This window comes from Rhopilema esculentum, chromosome 19, assembly GCF_057945365.1.
Source record: "Rhopilema esculentum isolate cy_ngs chromosome 19, ASM5794536v1, whole genome shotgun sequence".
Taxonomy (NCBI): Eukaryota; Metazoa; Cnidaria; class Scyphozoa; order Rhizostomeae; family Rhizostomatidae; genus Rhopilema; species Rhopilema esculentum.
Window position 1 is genome coordinate 7,614,132 of NC_142833.1, and position 15,732 is coordinate 7,629,863.

General features: G+C 37.2%; 1 protein-coding gene across 3 annotated transcripts in view; it reads right to left on the bottom strand.

Moving 5' to 3' along the window:
* Positions 1 to 15,732, bottom strand: part of LOC148957957 (intermembrane lipid transfer protein VPS13D-like) — a 54,225-nt gene that overhangs the window by 9,774 nt on the left and 28,719 nt on the right. For 2 of the 3 annotated variants that reach the window (XM_089113912.1, XM_089113911.1), the window contains exons 41-61: positions 14,968 to 15,198; positions 14,169 to 14,477; positions 12,980 to 13,250; positions 12,086 to 12,468; positions 11,094 to 11,581; positions 10,436 to 10,655; positions 9,597 to 9,779; positions 8,961 to 9,172; positions 8,297 to 8,374; positions 7,899 to 8,043; positions 7,389 to 7,486; positions 6,609 to 6,686; positions 5,970 to 6,096; positions 5,314 to 5,386; positions 4,384 to 4,543; positions 3,791 to 3,911; positions 2,929 to 3,150; positions 2,475 to 2,547; positions 1,901 to 2,070; positions 1,226 to 1,330; positions 408 to 557 (exon numbers count right to left, since the gene is read on the bottom strand). In XM_089113912.1, the coding sequence (XP_088970038.1) occupies positions 408 to 557; positions 1,226 to 1,330; positions 1,901 to 2,070; positions 2,475 to 2,547; positions 2,929 to 3,150; positions 3,791 to 3,911; positions 4,384 to 4,543; positions 5,314 to 5,386; positions 5,970 to 6,096; positions 6,609 to 6,686; positions 7,389 to 7,486; positions 7,899 to 8,043; positions 8,297 to 8,374; positions 8,961 to 9,172; positions 9,597 to 9,779; positions 10,436 to 10,655; positions 11,094 to 11,581; positions 12,086 to 12,468; positions 12,980 to 13,250; positions 14,169 to 14,477; positions 14,968 to 15,198 (3,897 nt within the window). The remainder of the gene's footprint in view (positions 1 to 407; positions 558 to 1,225; positions 1,331 to 1,900; positions 2,071 to 2,474; positions 2,548 to 2,928; positions 3,151 to 3,790; positions 3,912 to 4,383; positions 4,544 to 5,313; positions 5,387 to 5,969; positions 6,097 to 6,608; positions 6,687 to 7,388; positions 7,487 to 7,898; positions 8,044 to 8,296; positions 8,375 to 8,960; positions 9,173 to 9,596; positions 9,780 to 10,435; positions 10,656 to 11,093; positions 11,582 to 12,085; positions 12,469 to 12,979; positions 13,251 to 14,168; positions 14,478 to 14,967; positions 15,199 to 15,732) is intronic. The other variant, XM_089113913.1, reaches the window with a different exon arrangement.

The following is a 15,732-nucleotide window of genomic DNA, read 5'->3' on the forward strand; positions in this document are numbered from 1 at the left end:
TCGAAAAAATGATGTTTTCATCCAGAAAACGTTTACCGTAACCTTAAGTCACTTAAGCATCTGTCGATTGCCTTTAAATAGTTGTCTGAATCAATCCTTTGCAAGCTGCCTGATTTAGATGTACAAGTATCACGACTTGCTTCAAAAAAGCGATGCATTGTTATTCGGTGGCCTGGTAGATATTGGATCACGAGAATTGCATGATGGTGTATGATGCGATGAGCATGATGTTGACGAAGACTATACAAGCTAATTACAGCTACATTTGCAGAAAACTAACTGAATTAACATTCCAAACAGACGTAATACCTTCAATGATGTCTTAGAATCGAGGCAAAATGCATGTCTTAGAATCGAAGACTTCGATATCAAAATGTGATTGAAAAACAAAAGCGCAAAATGCTTACCTGAATGTTATCTACCACAAATTCTAATGATCTATTTTTATGAATGCTTAGATAATCCAACTGGATTCTATGAAACGTAGCAAAGACGATCTCTTCTGGTATTGAGTTAATAACTGACAATCCAAAACCATGGGCCAAGCTTACATTGACCTGTAAGAAAAGTTTGATTATCTGTTCAGAAAACATTAAACAGTTTGTAAATGAATTAGCTTTTTTAAAAATAATCTCACAACATAAATTGATATCACGTCCCCAGAACATTGAATAGAATGTTAGAAAATTCCTTTCTGGTAAGTGAGAGACAGCAATCACTATATGCTGACGGATAACAAGGTGACTACCATAACTTGTAACAAATCTCTTCAAAGAAGATTTTTAAAATGGCACAGAAAGGGAGAGAGTGCGTCAAAAAATGGTATTGGTGGGTTGAGAATCGGACATTAGCTTGATATCCCAGATATTTTAAATGGAGCCCAAATAAGAAATATTTTTAGGCGAGTTGACCTCAACCTCGATGAGCATGGCCCGACTTTTTTAAATTATATCAATAACAGAAAGAAAAGAAAGTTGGCAGCTGGCAAAAATCAGGCCCGTCTATATTCATAAAAAATTATCCGACCGACTATTTCAATCTTTTTTGCGCTTCTGTCAGTTTTGCGAATATTCCAAACTCTTTTAGCAAGATAGCAACTACACGGGGATTTCCTATGAGTTGAATACTGAAAGAGGGAAAGAGAAAACTGCAAGGAAGAAAGTTATTAGAATGTCTAGAATCTGATTTAAAAGTAGGTTCGATTAAGCTGAAAACTTTGTCCTACCTGCAACTCTGAATCATAGGGAGATGTTTGTGCAGAGAGGGTAAAGAATTTGGAAGCGCCGCCTCTCTTCTCTACCAACGTCCAGTCCTGTTCTGTATCACTAGCCTAGAAAATAAAGCACAAAAGTTTCTATTTTGATGTTTCTTAACTTGTTACATCCATCTATAGGAGTTTAGTCCCAGCCTTGTTGCTTAACGCAAGAAAAAATAAGTATAAAAGGACGGACAGACCAAGAATCTTTCAAAGCATAAGCGAATGAATATTAAAGCTAATATGGTTGACTATAAGGCGGGATCACTTAGATGATTGATTGAGAAATCATCTGCAAGTGTTTAACACGGCTCAAGACTGCTGCTAAACTTCATCTTATCACTTAATGAAAAAAGTCATCAAAGAGCATACTTGATAGCACATTTTTAGGCCAAACGTAGAAAAAATGTTTTGAGAGACATGGAAAACCTTAAAGAGATTTAACCTAAACGATATTTTATAACTGAACAGAAATCACGATGTTGTACAATGTTTGCTTTTTTCAAAGCCATTTTCAAGTTCTCTACCGCCAAAAAACTGTTTACAGAAATCACGATGTTTTATTTCTTGCTGTGGAGGGTCCCTTGTGAACCAGCCTTGGCTGAAGGGCGACCCTCCTCAAAGTGACACTAGAAGATATCTCACCATTTCGTCACAGGCATCCGTTATTCTGACGACCCGGGTAGGCCCATCGGTCGTAACTCGGACAACAAGAGCACCAGAGCCAGGACGCAATTTGTGTTTACAAAGGCAGTTGTCAGCCGGCCATTTTCCCCCAGAAGGTCTTCTTAGTGGTGCAAGCACAGCTAGGTTTCCTGTTAGCAGTTAAAAACATAAAATAGCCCATAAAACACAAGAAAGAGTCAAGGATTAATGCAATGATATCAGTATTATCATGATACAAACTGAACAATTAGTTCGGCTAAACGAGCAAGAGCGATTGCACCAAACAACTGATCTCTTTTTTCTTCGTTTTATATACAAAATATGCGACAGAGCGACCGGGATAGCAAATTATACCTAGATGAAATATTAACCAGAATCATCACAGAAATATCGCCTTGAAAGTGTGAAGGCATTGATAAGACTGCGGTAAATGGGATAAAAGGTACAAAGTAAGGTTGACGAATGTACTTTGAGAAGTCATCTGTTCCAAGCGTAAATTAAGAGACCCATCAGCATAAAGCAGTGTATGCAATATAACTAAGTACGTAAATACCTTCTTGGAGACCATTGACGCCATCTTGTGGCCTAACAGCCATGTTTACAAGGCCGCAGCAGAGCAGACCGTCCTGCAACAAAGCAAGGTAGTTACGGCAATACGAAAATAATGCTTTGGTGTTGATATAAATTTTTCAGATAACTGTTTGGTAATATTACTCGATAAACTATATTACTGTAAATAACACCATTTTTATTACTTAACTCAATGATCATTCCTATTTACACAGCTAATTACTTAATTTAATAGATTTAACTTGCTTAGTTAATGCTTGCAACAAAAATGGACTTGATCAACAAGATAACATTTACAAGCTTCGCTGTATCCTTTAATAAAGAAATTTTTACCTCAAATATCGTTTTTTTATTAACAACTTACTTCTAATCGTTCGAGAGTGAAGATTTTTATTCTAGCCGGGGAGAGATTTTTACGAAAATTGAATAGCCCCTACCTCAAAATTCCATGTCTGAGTCATTTCTCGCCTCGGATCTGATCTTGCAAGGACTAATGGAGCAAAGCCTCGATTTTCCGAATAGTTTCCAGCTATGTCCAAAACTAGAGAGCACTTTCCCTTAGGTGACGTCTGCCGTGGATCAAACGGTGACGAGGAACCAACGTGTAAAAGCTGACCTTTTGCGTTCATTCGCCACAACTGAGATCGTTTGTGCAAAACCTTACGTTAAGATAAAAAAAGAAAGACTGAAATTTTATGAAATTCTATTGCGTGTCCAGTGAAGGGGTAGGGAGTTATTCAGCAAGAGACAGCTTAGCGCTTAAGGTACAGCAAGAGCTACATTTAGTGCACTTATAAGGTATTTGTAATTAACATTTTTATATTCAAAGCAATTTTTTCGAAAAAGTTAATTAAGAAGGTTCTCTACTTGGATTTCAATCGGACTTGGCCACCTAAAAAATCGTTTAAAATACCTTGAAAGTTTTCATTTCGGTGAAAAGGTGTAGCATTTTTTATTATCTAAATCCAAAATAAGCAGAATTGGACAAACGATCAACGAAATGTTATTCTTGCTTAATGTACTGCAGCAACAAAATTAACATTTTGTGGGGAACAATATGAGATTTCCAAGGAAGTGAAATCTAGGCCCGATGCCTCAGCAACATTGAGGTAATTCATTGCTTTGTGCTATGTTCTTCTTTTAGCACTATTGCCCTCGCTATGTGAAGTCGTATAACATGATTGTATCCAAAATTTCAACGATTCTACGAACCAGCTACATAAAGACCGGGCTACAGTAAAACACATTGAGCATTTCAAGAACAGACAGCAACTTCATAGTCAATTTGAAGCAAATTACCTTGCGACTAAGAACAACTTTTTGTCCTTCGACTACATCGAGTACAAGCTGTCTGTCTTTGTAGGCTGGCTCTAAGCTGATGAAAGCTCCATGGTTACAGTTGTCTGTCATGCAGTCATACCTAGCATCCGGAAACGATTGAAGACATTTGGCGATTGCAGAATGTGACTTACATAAATGAAGCTATCATAAACATCAACATAAGCATACTTCAAAAACATGAAGGTTGAATGGAATACAAGGTCTGCTATACCCTGGCCTATTATTCTTATGGACATTGAACTGGTAGATTCTCAATATTTGCGAGTTTTGATGCTTACTATTTAGAGTAAAAAATACCAACTCCAAGTATTTGTTTTGCAAGATGACTTTGTTAAAGACTTAAATTTTCCGTCTCCCCAATTTCAAACATTTGCCAGAATCCCTGATCAACATTGGCACAATAAATTTCAAGTTCTATAGATGAATTGTATACTCAATAACTAATCCTAACAATGTTTAATATTACATAGATTTTGTGAAAGCCAAGTTTTGATACCTAGCTAAAACATGGAGATCTGCCAAGAAAACGACTGAGGGTAAAGTCTACTTACGGACTGAATGTGCTTCCAAGTGCAATGTAAATCGCATTTTGATAATACAAACGAGGCAGGTCTCGATTCAGAGTCATCATATCGTAGTTGTCTGACATTTCCCCATATACACTCATCGCCAGTGTTGCATTAAACGAGGGTTCGTCTAACGCATATGGCACTGTGCAGAAACAAGAATTATAGAATTCGTAAAAATGGGAGTAGTTAAACGAGAAACTGAGATTTAGAAGAGGAGAATATACGATTATGATCTGCTCTTTGAGGGAAAAAGTGAAGCTGATCTGCAGCTAGCCAACAATGCTTTGACACCTGACCAACGTAAGAGGGTAATGACAATAATAATTAATAAATTTAGTCTTGGTGCTACATTACCATACACAGAAAAACTTAAAATGTTGCCACAACAGCCAACTCAAGCCAAATGCGATAACTAACACAATCTAACTACTCAGTTAGTCTCTGTGTTTAAACAAACACCAGAAAGGTGCACATGTTATGGAACACGAGTATAAACGATCCACCTAAACTCAAAGAGGGTAACAACGTGCGTAAAATCAAATATAATTTTACTATAGAACAGAATCTAAATGCCTAAAGAACAGAGTAGAAAGCAGTCTGCGGTAGAGGTCAAACATTCTGTCTCAATCTACCAAGGAAAATGCGATAATGAGGTAAGCAGATTACTTCATGGCATTGACTGTTTTCACAAATTGATAGTTAATGGTAGCTAGGCTTCGCTACGAATTGTTGGTGTCTTGGTTTCATACAACTATAAATTACTGTCAACAGTAAAAGACATTTGCAATTTGACTGCTTCAATTGAGAAAGGCAAAAAACGCAAACTTCTCAGGAGATTCGACACGAGAATCACTGACAGCCTCTTTCAAAATAACAACTCCCTATCTTGCTTTTAGGAAAGATTTTTCTTACCACTATGTTTCGGCTTAAGAATGCATCGCTGAGACCGATCAGTGTTTTTGCTTTGCCAGAATGTCACTTCTACCTGAATAAGAAAATCAAAAAGGTCGTTATTAACACTGAGGGTAGTAATGAGCCGATAAAGTACAGTTAATTGAAAATAGCAGCGTCTGAGGAGGCCGTTAGACATGCTAGACTTTCAAGACTTCACGAAAAGTTGAAATCGTATAATCGCATACAAAGCTAAATACAGTTGCACACTGCACAGTTCTGTTTTTCAGGCATTCTTAACATTTAACAATAGTACAAACATTATTTTTTTGCAATCCAATGCCAACAGCTCTGAGGAGCAGTGTGAACTCTTGCGAAAAAGAATAGAGCAAGTCTCAGTCTATCGTACTCTTATTTCATTAGAACAGCCTGAGAACAGCTTTTTTAACGTTTACTAAGTCTAAAACAGCCTCGTAAATTTACACTTTGATAAAGCTCGAGATCTAGTTCACGAGTGACTGTACTGTTAAAAATAATGACAAATGAAAAGTTAAAAGCCATGTTAGGCTGTCACAGTACTTATTGCACCCGAAAATGCAGTAAAATTGAAAATGACGCTTCATCTGCACAGTATTTTCAAAGTGAATTATAACGGTATGAGGAAACAGCTTCCTCACCTTTGATAAGTTATCGATTCTAAATGGAGGAGGAAGATTGTCTGTATCAGCAAGAATCACGTGAAATGTTGCTCCCTCTAAAACAACCTCGACTCTCAAGAACATGAAAGATGCGCTTTGACTGGATCTGGAAACGTAAAAGTATTTACATACCTAAATACTGGTAGTGAGTCTTAAAGTATAGAATAAAGAGATACTTGATACCACGGAAAGCAACGGTGGACAAACCCTTGTTTACAGCTCTACATAGAACGTTTTACATGTTAATGAGATAGCCTCTGATATATTCTAGGCATTGTACATCTTAAAATCTTTTTCCATTGCTAGAATAGAACAAAGGACTTGTCAAATCAATAGATGTCGGCCAGTATGGGCAAATGGTGCTGAAAAACTTATACAAGATTTTGGATTAGCTATGTATAGTATTTTTAAAATCTTGCTATCTTGGAATACTATGGTCTATCAGGATTCACGCATATTAAGTGCAAGACAATTTGATGATTCTTGTGCGCTTACTGTTTCTTGTGCGTTCGATACACAAACATAAAACACTTCTTGGCAAGATGAAAAGTGAGGTCACTTTGGCAGAGCCACGTATATAAAGCAATGAAATTTAATGAGCTGGCTTATACAACATACCTCATGTTCACATGAAACGAGCATTCCTTGTCAATTTTGAATCCCCCTGACCAGTAACAATGATCAATATCGTGCAGCCTAAAGTAAAGAAGGAACATTCAGTTTCCACTATTGCTAAAGAGCGTACAGGTAAATACTAAATGGTGATGGGTCTTTTCAAACTAAAAAGAGGAACTTGTGAATTTTATAACCAAAGCAAATGATTTTATGATAAAATCATGATAAAGTTATACATTGGTGAAGTTCTCATTGGAAAATAAAAAGAAATTACTAATTATGAAGTTATAACATGGAAAAGGGAGTAAAAATTAAATTGAAAAAGAGCTGTATTTGATGTAATGGAATAACTGATGGCGTATTGTAGTAGTTGCTTTTGTAAACACAGAGCATAATTAAGACGTAGGGCGTAGCATTAATGTTTTGAATTTTTTTTTCGTCATTTACATTGATCTAGTAATATCTTCTTAACAAAAAGGTTGGCTGTTGCTGCGCTATTATCAAAGGAAAAGGCACTACCAAATCTATAAAATATGACGTAAGAAAACAATTGGCATGGAATTTCTTAGGCTCTTTTACATTCAAAAAGTTTGTCAGTAAAGCAATGTACTGTTAATGTTCTTGGGGGATGGTTTGATATCATATGAAGAGTGACAAAAAAGCAAGAACAGTAGTATTTCAAACTCTTCCATGCTGAGTAGTATGCAGCCAAAGAAGCGTCGAAACCAAAACAAATATAACTTCTAGGTTTTCAAAGATAATTTCTCTCTAAATAATACAAACCTCACACACAATAAAGGGTCGAAATCAGACCTTGGCCAATGAAACAGAGTTATGGCTCCTGGCAAGCTTACAACGCAACCATCTGGGCTTACAGTACCCTGAAACAGAAGCACGGTGTTATACCCCTCGGAAATATGTTGTCTAGAAACACCTCGTGCAAGGCTTTGATGGCAGAGAAAGAAAACCAAGGGCCAAATATATATCTGCAAAAATGAATTCATTTCGGTTGCAAGATTTCGAAAAAGTAACTTCAGTTTACTTGACGCCTGGATGAAATATTATTCCTTGTATCCTGCCCGAATGTTGTGACCGACATTTTGTGTAGAACTTTGTTTTCAAGGTTGGACAGGGGCAAAGAAGACATAGATATTTGCTCTCACTGGCCGTTGTCGGGATAATCTTTGAATCTAATGCACCAAGTATTCTATTAAACAGAGATCACAAGACAAGAATTGCTTGGTACCTTTTTATTTCTTTATTCACAGAGACTTGGTTCATAACGTCACTTACCTCTCCCTTTACCATGTGTCTTTGCGCAAAGGCAAGCGAATATCTTGATCGATTTTCTAACTGGAATTTGGTGACGAATGAGACAATTCTTGTGCAAGACAATTGACCCTGGCCAAACACCGAGTTTATACCAATGTCAAAGGTTCTGTAAGATAGTGACATAATGCTTTATTCAGAAAGTGCAAGATCACAAAACGGAGAAAATCGTCGAGAACATAAGATAAAATTTAGGTAAAGTCTTTTCATTAAAAAAATTAAATTGAGAAAATTATTCTCAAAGGTAAATTATGCATCATCTAGCCTATTTCAAGTAATATTTTATAGGAAATAAGCACTTGTAAATGACAGTTATGGTTGGCTACATAATCATACAAGGAAAACAATGGAGGATAACTCACATTTCTGGTTTGTTCCCTCCTTGTCGAACATAGAGTGTCCGGTGGTCGCGGACACTTTCCAATGAAAATGAGTGACACCTGAATAAAAACCAATAGGCTGCTTAGAATAATAAGAAAGAGTTATCTTTCTTTCTTCAGAAAGAGTTATCGAGTTTCTCGTAATAAGAAAGAGTAATCTTTCATGAGCTTCAGATGAAAAATGTTTCGAAAATAATTAAAAAATCAAGTAAATATAGTATTTCCAAAATGCACGTTATTAGCCGTCTAAAATAGATCGGATCCATTGTCTCCTATCCTACTTTCTCCTATCACATTTGAATCCGTACCTTAGTTAAATGCGATGTGGATCAACAAGTCAAAGTAAGATGAAAGGCAGGTCCTGAATAGCTCAAGTGGTGGAAAACCTGCATACAATTTAAACTAAGACGGGTCTGATAACCTATCAATACCAAAGAATACTAATTCTCCTTAAAGCAAAACTGTTTCTGATATCTTGCAAAGCCTCATCCACTGCAAAGCCTCGTGAATAATACGATTTTTAAGTGTCGTTTATTGGAAACTGCATGAATAAAGGTGCAAAAAATAAAGGTGTCCCCATTAACGGGACAGTTTTCAACAGATGTGAACTGCAATGAGAATACACTATGTGACAAACCATGCGTACCATAGTGGTCCTTGGTACATGTCTCTACCAACCCTCATCTGGCATCTAAACATTGACTCTTCATCGACGTATGAGAATAGTAACGGTGTCAAACTTCGTGCTTTCTCGTGTTCCTCAAACTGCCCAGCCGCCTCCACCGTTTCCCCTTCTCTCCTGAAAACAAGTGGGATGCCAGTCTTGTTCACCAACCAATAAGGCGAGTATACAGATATCTGGAAAAGTGGAGAGTGATGGTCAACGTTTGGAGGGAATAGGACACGAACAAAAAATTGTGTCAAGAACACGAAAAAAAACGACTTACTCACTAATCGTATAAATGTCACACGTCATCAAACATTAGAAGAGAAACATGCCAGTAGAGGTATGTTTTTCGCGTTTTCCTTTCCTTCCGGGAAATACGGGGATCTTATAAAAACTATGTAACAGTGCTGAAGTAAACATGACTAAGCTGGACTGATTTTCAGGTAACATGAGATCTTTCTGTCTGATTCTAGCTTTTCTGACTTAGTTGTAACTTGGATAAGTCTGCTTTTCACTTAGTAGGATGATTAAAACCGATTTCTAAGTCAATGATGAAAACTAAAGAATTCATTGAAAATATGGAACTATGAGTAATTAAACTAAACAAGACTGTACCTTAGCAGAACTCATTTCGTGTTCAATTTTCAAATTCAGTATGATTGGTCTGCCTTGAACGTCAAGAAGCTTCACTGGAATGACAGCTGGGTCAATTCGGTACCTCGTTGAAATCCTTACGTATTCGAACCTCGTGTGGCTTTCAAATGAAAAGCCAATTTCAAAGGTGTTTCTTGCATCGACCTTGGAGGAGAGGTAGCAAAACATTATTTCAGTATGCAGGGCTGCTTTGATATACGATAAATTTGTATTGCAAGAAAATGACAGTAGATTGTAAATGTGATATCACAAAATGATGATATTAGAAAAATTTAAATCAGATATTTACACTTCAAAGATTGTTAAATTTTTATCAATGTTGGAAAGAAATATGTCAGAGACTACCTTTTTGAGAGTCAGACTCTTCTTCGTTTCTATTTAAAAGGTGCATAGGGTTATTCAGGGGTCAAACGTTATTATTAAATAGAGGTTGCTTTCACTTGCAATCGAAAGAAAATACCGAATAAACCTTATATAAAATAATTCAATCTTATCTTTTATCAGAAGCACAAATTTGTTTAAAAATACACATATTTGAAATTTGGGAGGTTTTTGCTAAAAATTGCCAACACGCAGAGGACAATTACAAATGCTCCTTTTTCACAATTTCACGAAGATACCTGTTTCCTAAAAGTTTTAAAAAGGAGGCACTTCTCAGAAGAGGGGAGTTGGTCCAAAAGTCGGGATAGACATGTCCCCGGCTCTTACGTCACTGGTGTTACACAATGTTCATGACATTGGCAACTGTGCAACAGACTGCAATAAAACAATGATTATGACCTGAGAAAAAGCGTATTTACATTGTGCAGTGGCACTGATTTTCCTGACTTGATCCTTTCTCGTTTTGCTCCTCCTTTTATTATATAGAGAAGTTCAACTGGCAGTAAGTTGACTAATATCAAATGGTGGACAAGACTGATGGTATGTCCTGGGTGCATAAACACTTTCTTCTCAACTGCTTCAGTGAAATTTGAGGGCTTATCAACTGGAAATCCTTCTCGCATCACAAAACAGGCAAATCTGAAAATATGATAAAAGGCCGCTTAGAAAATTTATAATAACATACAATTAGATTCGCTTGCTTCGGGAATAGAATTATAATTTCCTGTAACAAACAAAATCTTTCTTTTACGAAAATGATCTTCAAAGGAAAAGAAGACTTTCGGTCCTCGATCACAAAGTAACTTTTTTAACTGGTGAAAATGATGTAGGGATTTAAAAAAAAATTTATATGAAAATTGCAGTCTGAAGAGCCAAATTTAAATAATCTTTAGATGATTAGAAAACATTGCGGGAAAAAAGGACTATTATACAGCGTCGAAAACAAGTGTTGATTCTTTATATTCGTACTTGAGTTATGTTATTTCACATGACTGACAAGATGTGAAAGTGAAGAGTCTAGTAAGTCAAAGACAAGATCAGCAAAAAAGTATACTGCATTGCCTAAATAGCAGTTACCGGAAGTGGCTTTTCTGTTTTCCATGGCACTCTCTCAAATAGCCCCGCCCTTCATACGGTTTCACCACATCCCTCCATTCCAGTCTATCCTGACAGTAATCGAAATTTCCGATCGTACCCGGGCGCACGTAAAGGTTCCACTGAACATTTGAAACCGGAATTGGAAAAGATGAACCCGGATTCAATGTAGGGAATTTCAAGCCGGTATCCTCAGATACATTTTCCGCCCAAATTTCCATCGGAACATCAAGTTTGTTAGAAATGATCAGTGAGGAGCGAACAGTGACAACTTTTCGGGCTCCTTCAAGGGACACTGCAAAGACGAGTCTCAGAGCGGACGATTTCAATGTTTGAACTCCTCCAGGGTTATCTTGAGCGGGTAGAACGTGTCTGAAGAAATCGCCAACTTTGTCAACAGTGACGGGTGAACTTGGTTGCCAGCCACTGACTTGAACGACGATTTGGTGCACTTTGAGTTTATGCGTGCCCTGAAATTATAAATAGATGAATGAATAAGAAGTTAAACATGAGAGCCCTTTACAAGGGCTCAATCCTGTACCAGATAACGAGCTTAGCATCAGGAAAAGTATCCTCCTCTTACAAACCAATCCATCCATACTTTCAATGCAAGTAAAAGTGAAAAATAAACATTAAAATGGTCTGGTTTATTATATGGCTTGACAACCAGTAGCAATAAATTCACCACCTCGTTGGAATACTTTAAGCTAAGAAAAAGCAAATCTCCAAAGACAGGGGTACGAAAGCATTGAGGCTTCCTGTTCCACTTCCTGCTTGGTAAAATGACAACTGGTCAAGTGATGATTACTATCTAAGATTTACTTTATGCTGTCTGGAAACCTAAAATTGATATAGATCTGCTCAAAAAAAGGAACTAGCTAAGTATTATTCTAGGGAACTTTTCTCAAAAGGTGGGCTACAGACATGTTGAAAAACAAGCTCAGTCAGTAAAATTTTCACTGAGGCTTTCCTACCTTGTGTCTCATTTTGTCTCTCGATTCAAACCTGAGCGGCACCTCCTCATCTGCAGTCACCTCCCTCCATGAATGCACGGCTTCAGTGTAGGACCTCTTCCTAATGTCATCAGCTTTGGGGTCTGCATTCCCAACGGCCTTTGTAGGTGATGTGATCAAGGTACCAAACCGAATTGGGCACCCGCTCCTGTTCCGCAGCAGAAAGGGCACAAATGGCGCTCTTTTCTTCGCCAGCGAGGATCTACTTTCTTTTGATACATCCGTACTGCTCTCCCCCAGGGCCGATTGATTGTCCTTCAAATAATCTTCTGTCCAAGCTGATTTTGTACTGTAAATCATTTCAAGCAATGATGACGTCACATTCAAGTCCAGTCTCTCTGGCGCTGTAGACAAAGAATTCAACTCAATATCTAACATACGTAATCGTTACAAACCTTGAGAAACAGATTTTGAGAATCGTATGTTGATTTCAGTAGAAAAATCTTTGCAGGTCAGGAAGTAAGTAGCAAGGCTGTTACTTGTACAATGATATGAAACAAGCAATTGCCGTTGAAAACTAGCCTAAATGCAGAATCACCCCTCATTAATCCTTGCTTTCGAAAGAGCGTGAAAAACGACAGGTGGAAAAATTCATGCCATCGTAGACTTGCATCATCAAACATCACAAAGAGGTAGACAATCAGGTAAAAATCGTGCTTTTTCTGAAATTACAACTGTTATGAAACATGATTAACATCAGCGAAATTTGATCACTAAAGAACAGTCCAAAAATTAATGTTTTATTGTTGTTCATCAACATGCATGACCAATTTGCACCCTAAAATTCAATGTTCAAATCACCTTTACAACCCACATCGTTGCCGTAAACATTTACTATAGACATTCTAAACCTACCATGGATTTTCACGTATGTGCGTTCTCCCTTCTTCGCTGTCTTTTCAGTTCTATGCCACTGCACAGTGCATTTCCATGGCTCAATAAACGGCTCCCAGCCCGAAACATTCCTGTTATAGTAATCTCCCATAACAGTAGCATGCGATGTGCCTTCCCCCGTATGCTGAAGATCATGCCAAAGGTATAGGTTGCTTAATAGAATCTCGACCAGGGGGATGTCGTTGTTTCCGCAGTCATCGATAAGACAAAAGCTCAACACTGTTCCTGTAACCTGGAACAAAAACGGAAGCGTAGTTGGAACACGATTATCATAAATTCTAGTTAGTGATTGTTTGAGCACAGTAGCTTGTTTGAGAAAACATTTTATTCCATATAATCGTCGAGAAGTGATGACGTCATCGAAATCTATTTTTAGAACTTTTAAGTTTTCAGCAAATAAGCGGAAAGAACATTGTAGAAAAACTATTGCATTGACATCTCGGTTGATGATAAGCTGAGAAGAAAAGAACCTTACAAAATAACCAAGAAACCTGCCAAATACGATGCCAAATTGAGCAGACGATGCCAAATACTTGTGAAATTCTATGAAAATTCAATACAGAAGCTGTTCTTCCGAACTAGGACACTATTGGGGTCACATGCAGTGATACCGTTGGCTATTGTGCAGGCTCTAAGTAGCTGCCAAGTCGGATCAGTAATTGCAGGTACAAAATATTGGCGTCAGCAGGTTAGAAATACCAATAGCAGTAAACAACGAAATCACATGAGTTTTTTGTTTGGAATCAGCTGAAGGCATCTCGAAGAAGACATCAAGGAAGACATCAAGGAAGGAAGACAGCTGGCCTCTTAGCTGAGAGGAAACAGGCAACTTCAAAACTTGTCCTGGTAAACTATAAATATGTGCTAACCATTCGGCCTATTATCGTTGGCTTTCATTTTAAATTACTAAATCAGATTAAAGAAGCGTTTTATAATAATTCTTAATTTGTATATATTGAAATGTAACTAGGTTAATCTATTTTTCATGCAATAGCTATTCCTGTAAGTTTGTAAGTGGAACATTACTTCATACTACAACAATTACAACTGAGAGCCCCTTGAAAATCAGCATTTCTGAAGGGCTACCTTACTTAAACATATAAAAATGAAACACCCCTAATGCGCGATTTGTATAAACAGCAAAACCTACCTCAAAACCAGCAAGTGCCACACCCTCTCCTTGCTCTCTATCAGAGGCTGCTTTCACCTCGGCAGTGCCTCCAGTAGCAACATCCAAAACTAGACTGTCTTCTTCTGTATAAATAGGCTTTTGTGAAATAAGAAGACAGTCGTTATTTGAATCGCTTTCAGCGGTTGAATTAACATCTTCTTGAGCTTTGCTTTCGTCTGATTTTTCCATAGCTTGACTGATTTGCTTTTGCGCTGATTCAAAAATTCTCAAAAACAACTTGATGTCATGATATGACAATCGAACATTTAACTGAGAGTGAAAATGGACCTAAAACAAACAGAATGCTTTGCAACGATATGGTAAAATTAAAAATTACATATTCAATTTGTTGGATTTTGGAGTTTTCCGAACAATTAAGACGAAATTATTGGGATAAGAAGAAATTGCACAATGTTGTATTTTTCAGATCAGAAAGGTATGCATATACAAATGATAAAATTTGTCGATCATGGCAATCAAAACATCATTTTTCGACAATAATTTGGTATCTGTTTAATTTTCTCTTTAACGAAACCTACACAAAGGGCAAAGTCTGAAGTTAAAGTATGAAGATTCTATGCCCTAGCAATTGCCTAGCTTTCTTAAGGAAAATTTCTAAGAAAGTCACCGTAGATTTACAGTCCAAACCCGAAAGAACACAAACACATTATTTCAAAAAGATAAGAATCGTCACAATATAAAGCAAGATATAAATTCAAAGGAAATCAGTTTTTGGGTTTTGAAGGTCCAAAACAGCTGCTACGCGCTTTAATATTACCTCTAATGTTGGCTTCACCTGCATTGCTCCAAGCAATCCTTTGTTGACAGTCTGGTTTTTCAACTTCACAGCAGAATTCAATTCGATAAGCACAGTAACAGGATCAATAATCGACAAAGCCGTATCATCAATGCTCGCCAGGATACAAGAGAACACTTCCAGGCTTTGAAGACTGACTGTTAGCGGTCTTTCGGAGAAGTGATTGGGACGATAAGCCAAAACTGCAGTTGTCTAAAAATTGGAACGGAATGTATCAGTAAATCTACGATGTTGTATTTCATTCTTTCACTGCTCCAATAATTCAGCCAGCAGTTTAAATGGTCTACCTTTTACTTCTAACACTATTGGTTATAAATTTAACACGAATGTTATCATCAGTAGATTTAACCAAAAAATGGGCAGTATAAAATACGTAGACGGAATTCTATCAACAGAAGTATGCAATCACTGGGCACAAACAGATGATATCATGTAACACAATATAATATGACAGCTTCTACCGAAATAACATCAAAATATATAGTGACCAAATGGTGACGCACTTATTAGGTCAGTCAACCAACTACAATAGTCATAACGGTTAGAGGTAGTAAGGCATGCGGCAATGTACCATAAACGGGTAAAAGCTGACAAAGGGGATTATTTTTCGTATACCTCTTTCCTGCCACGAGTTGTGCAAATAAATGGAGTCGCAGATTCTTTCCATGTTTACAGGAACTAAGAACATTTACAAACACATTGCAAACCACTATAAATACTATCATC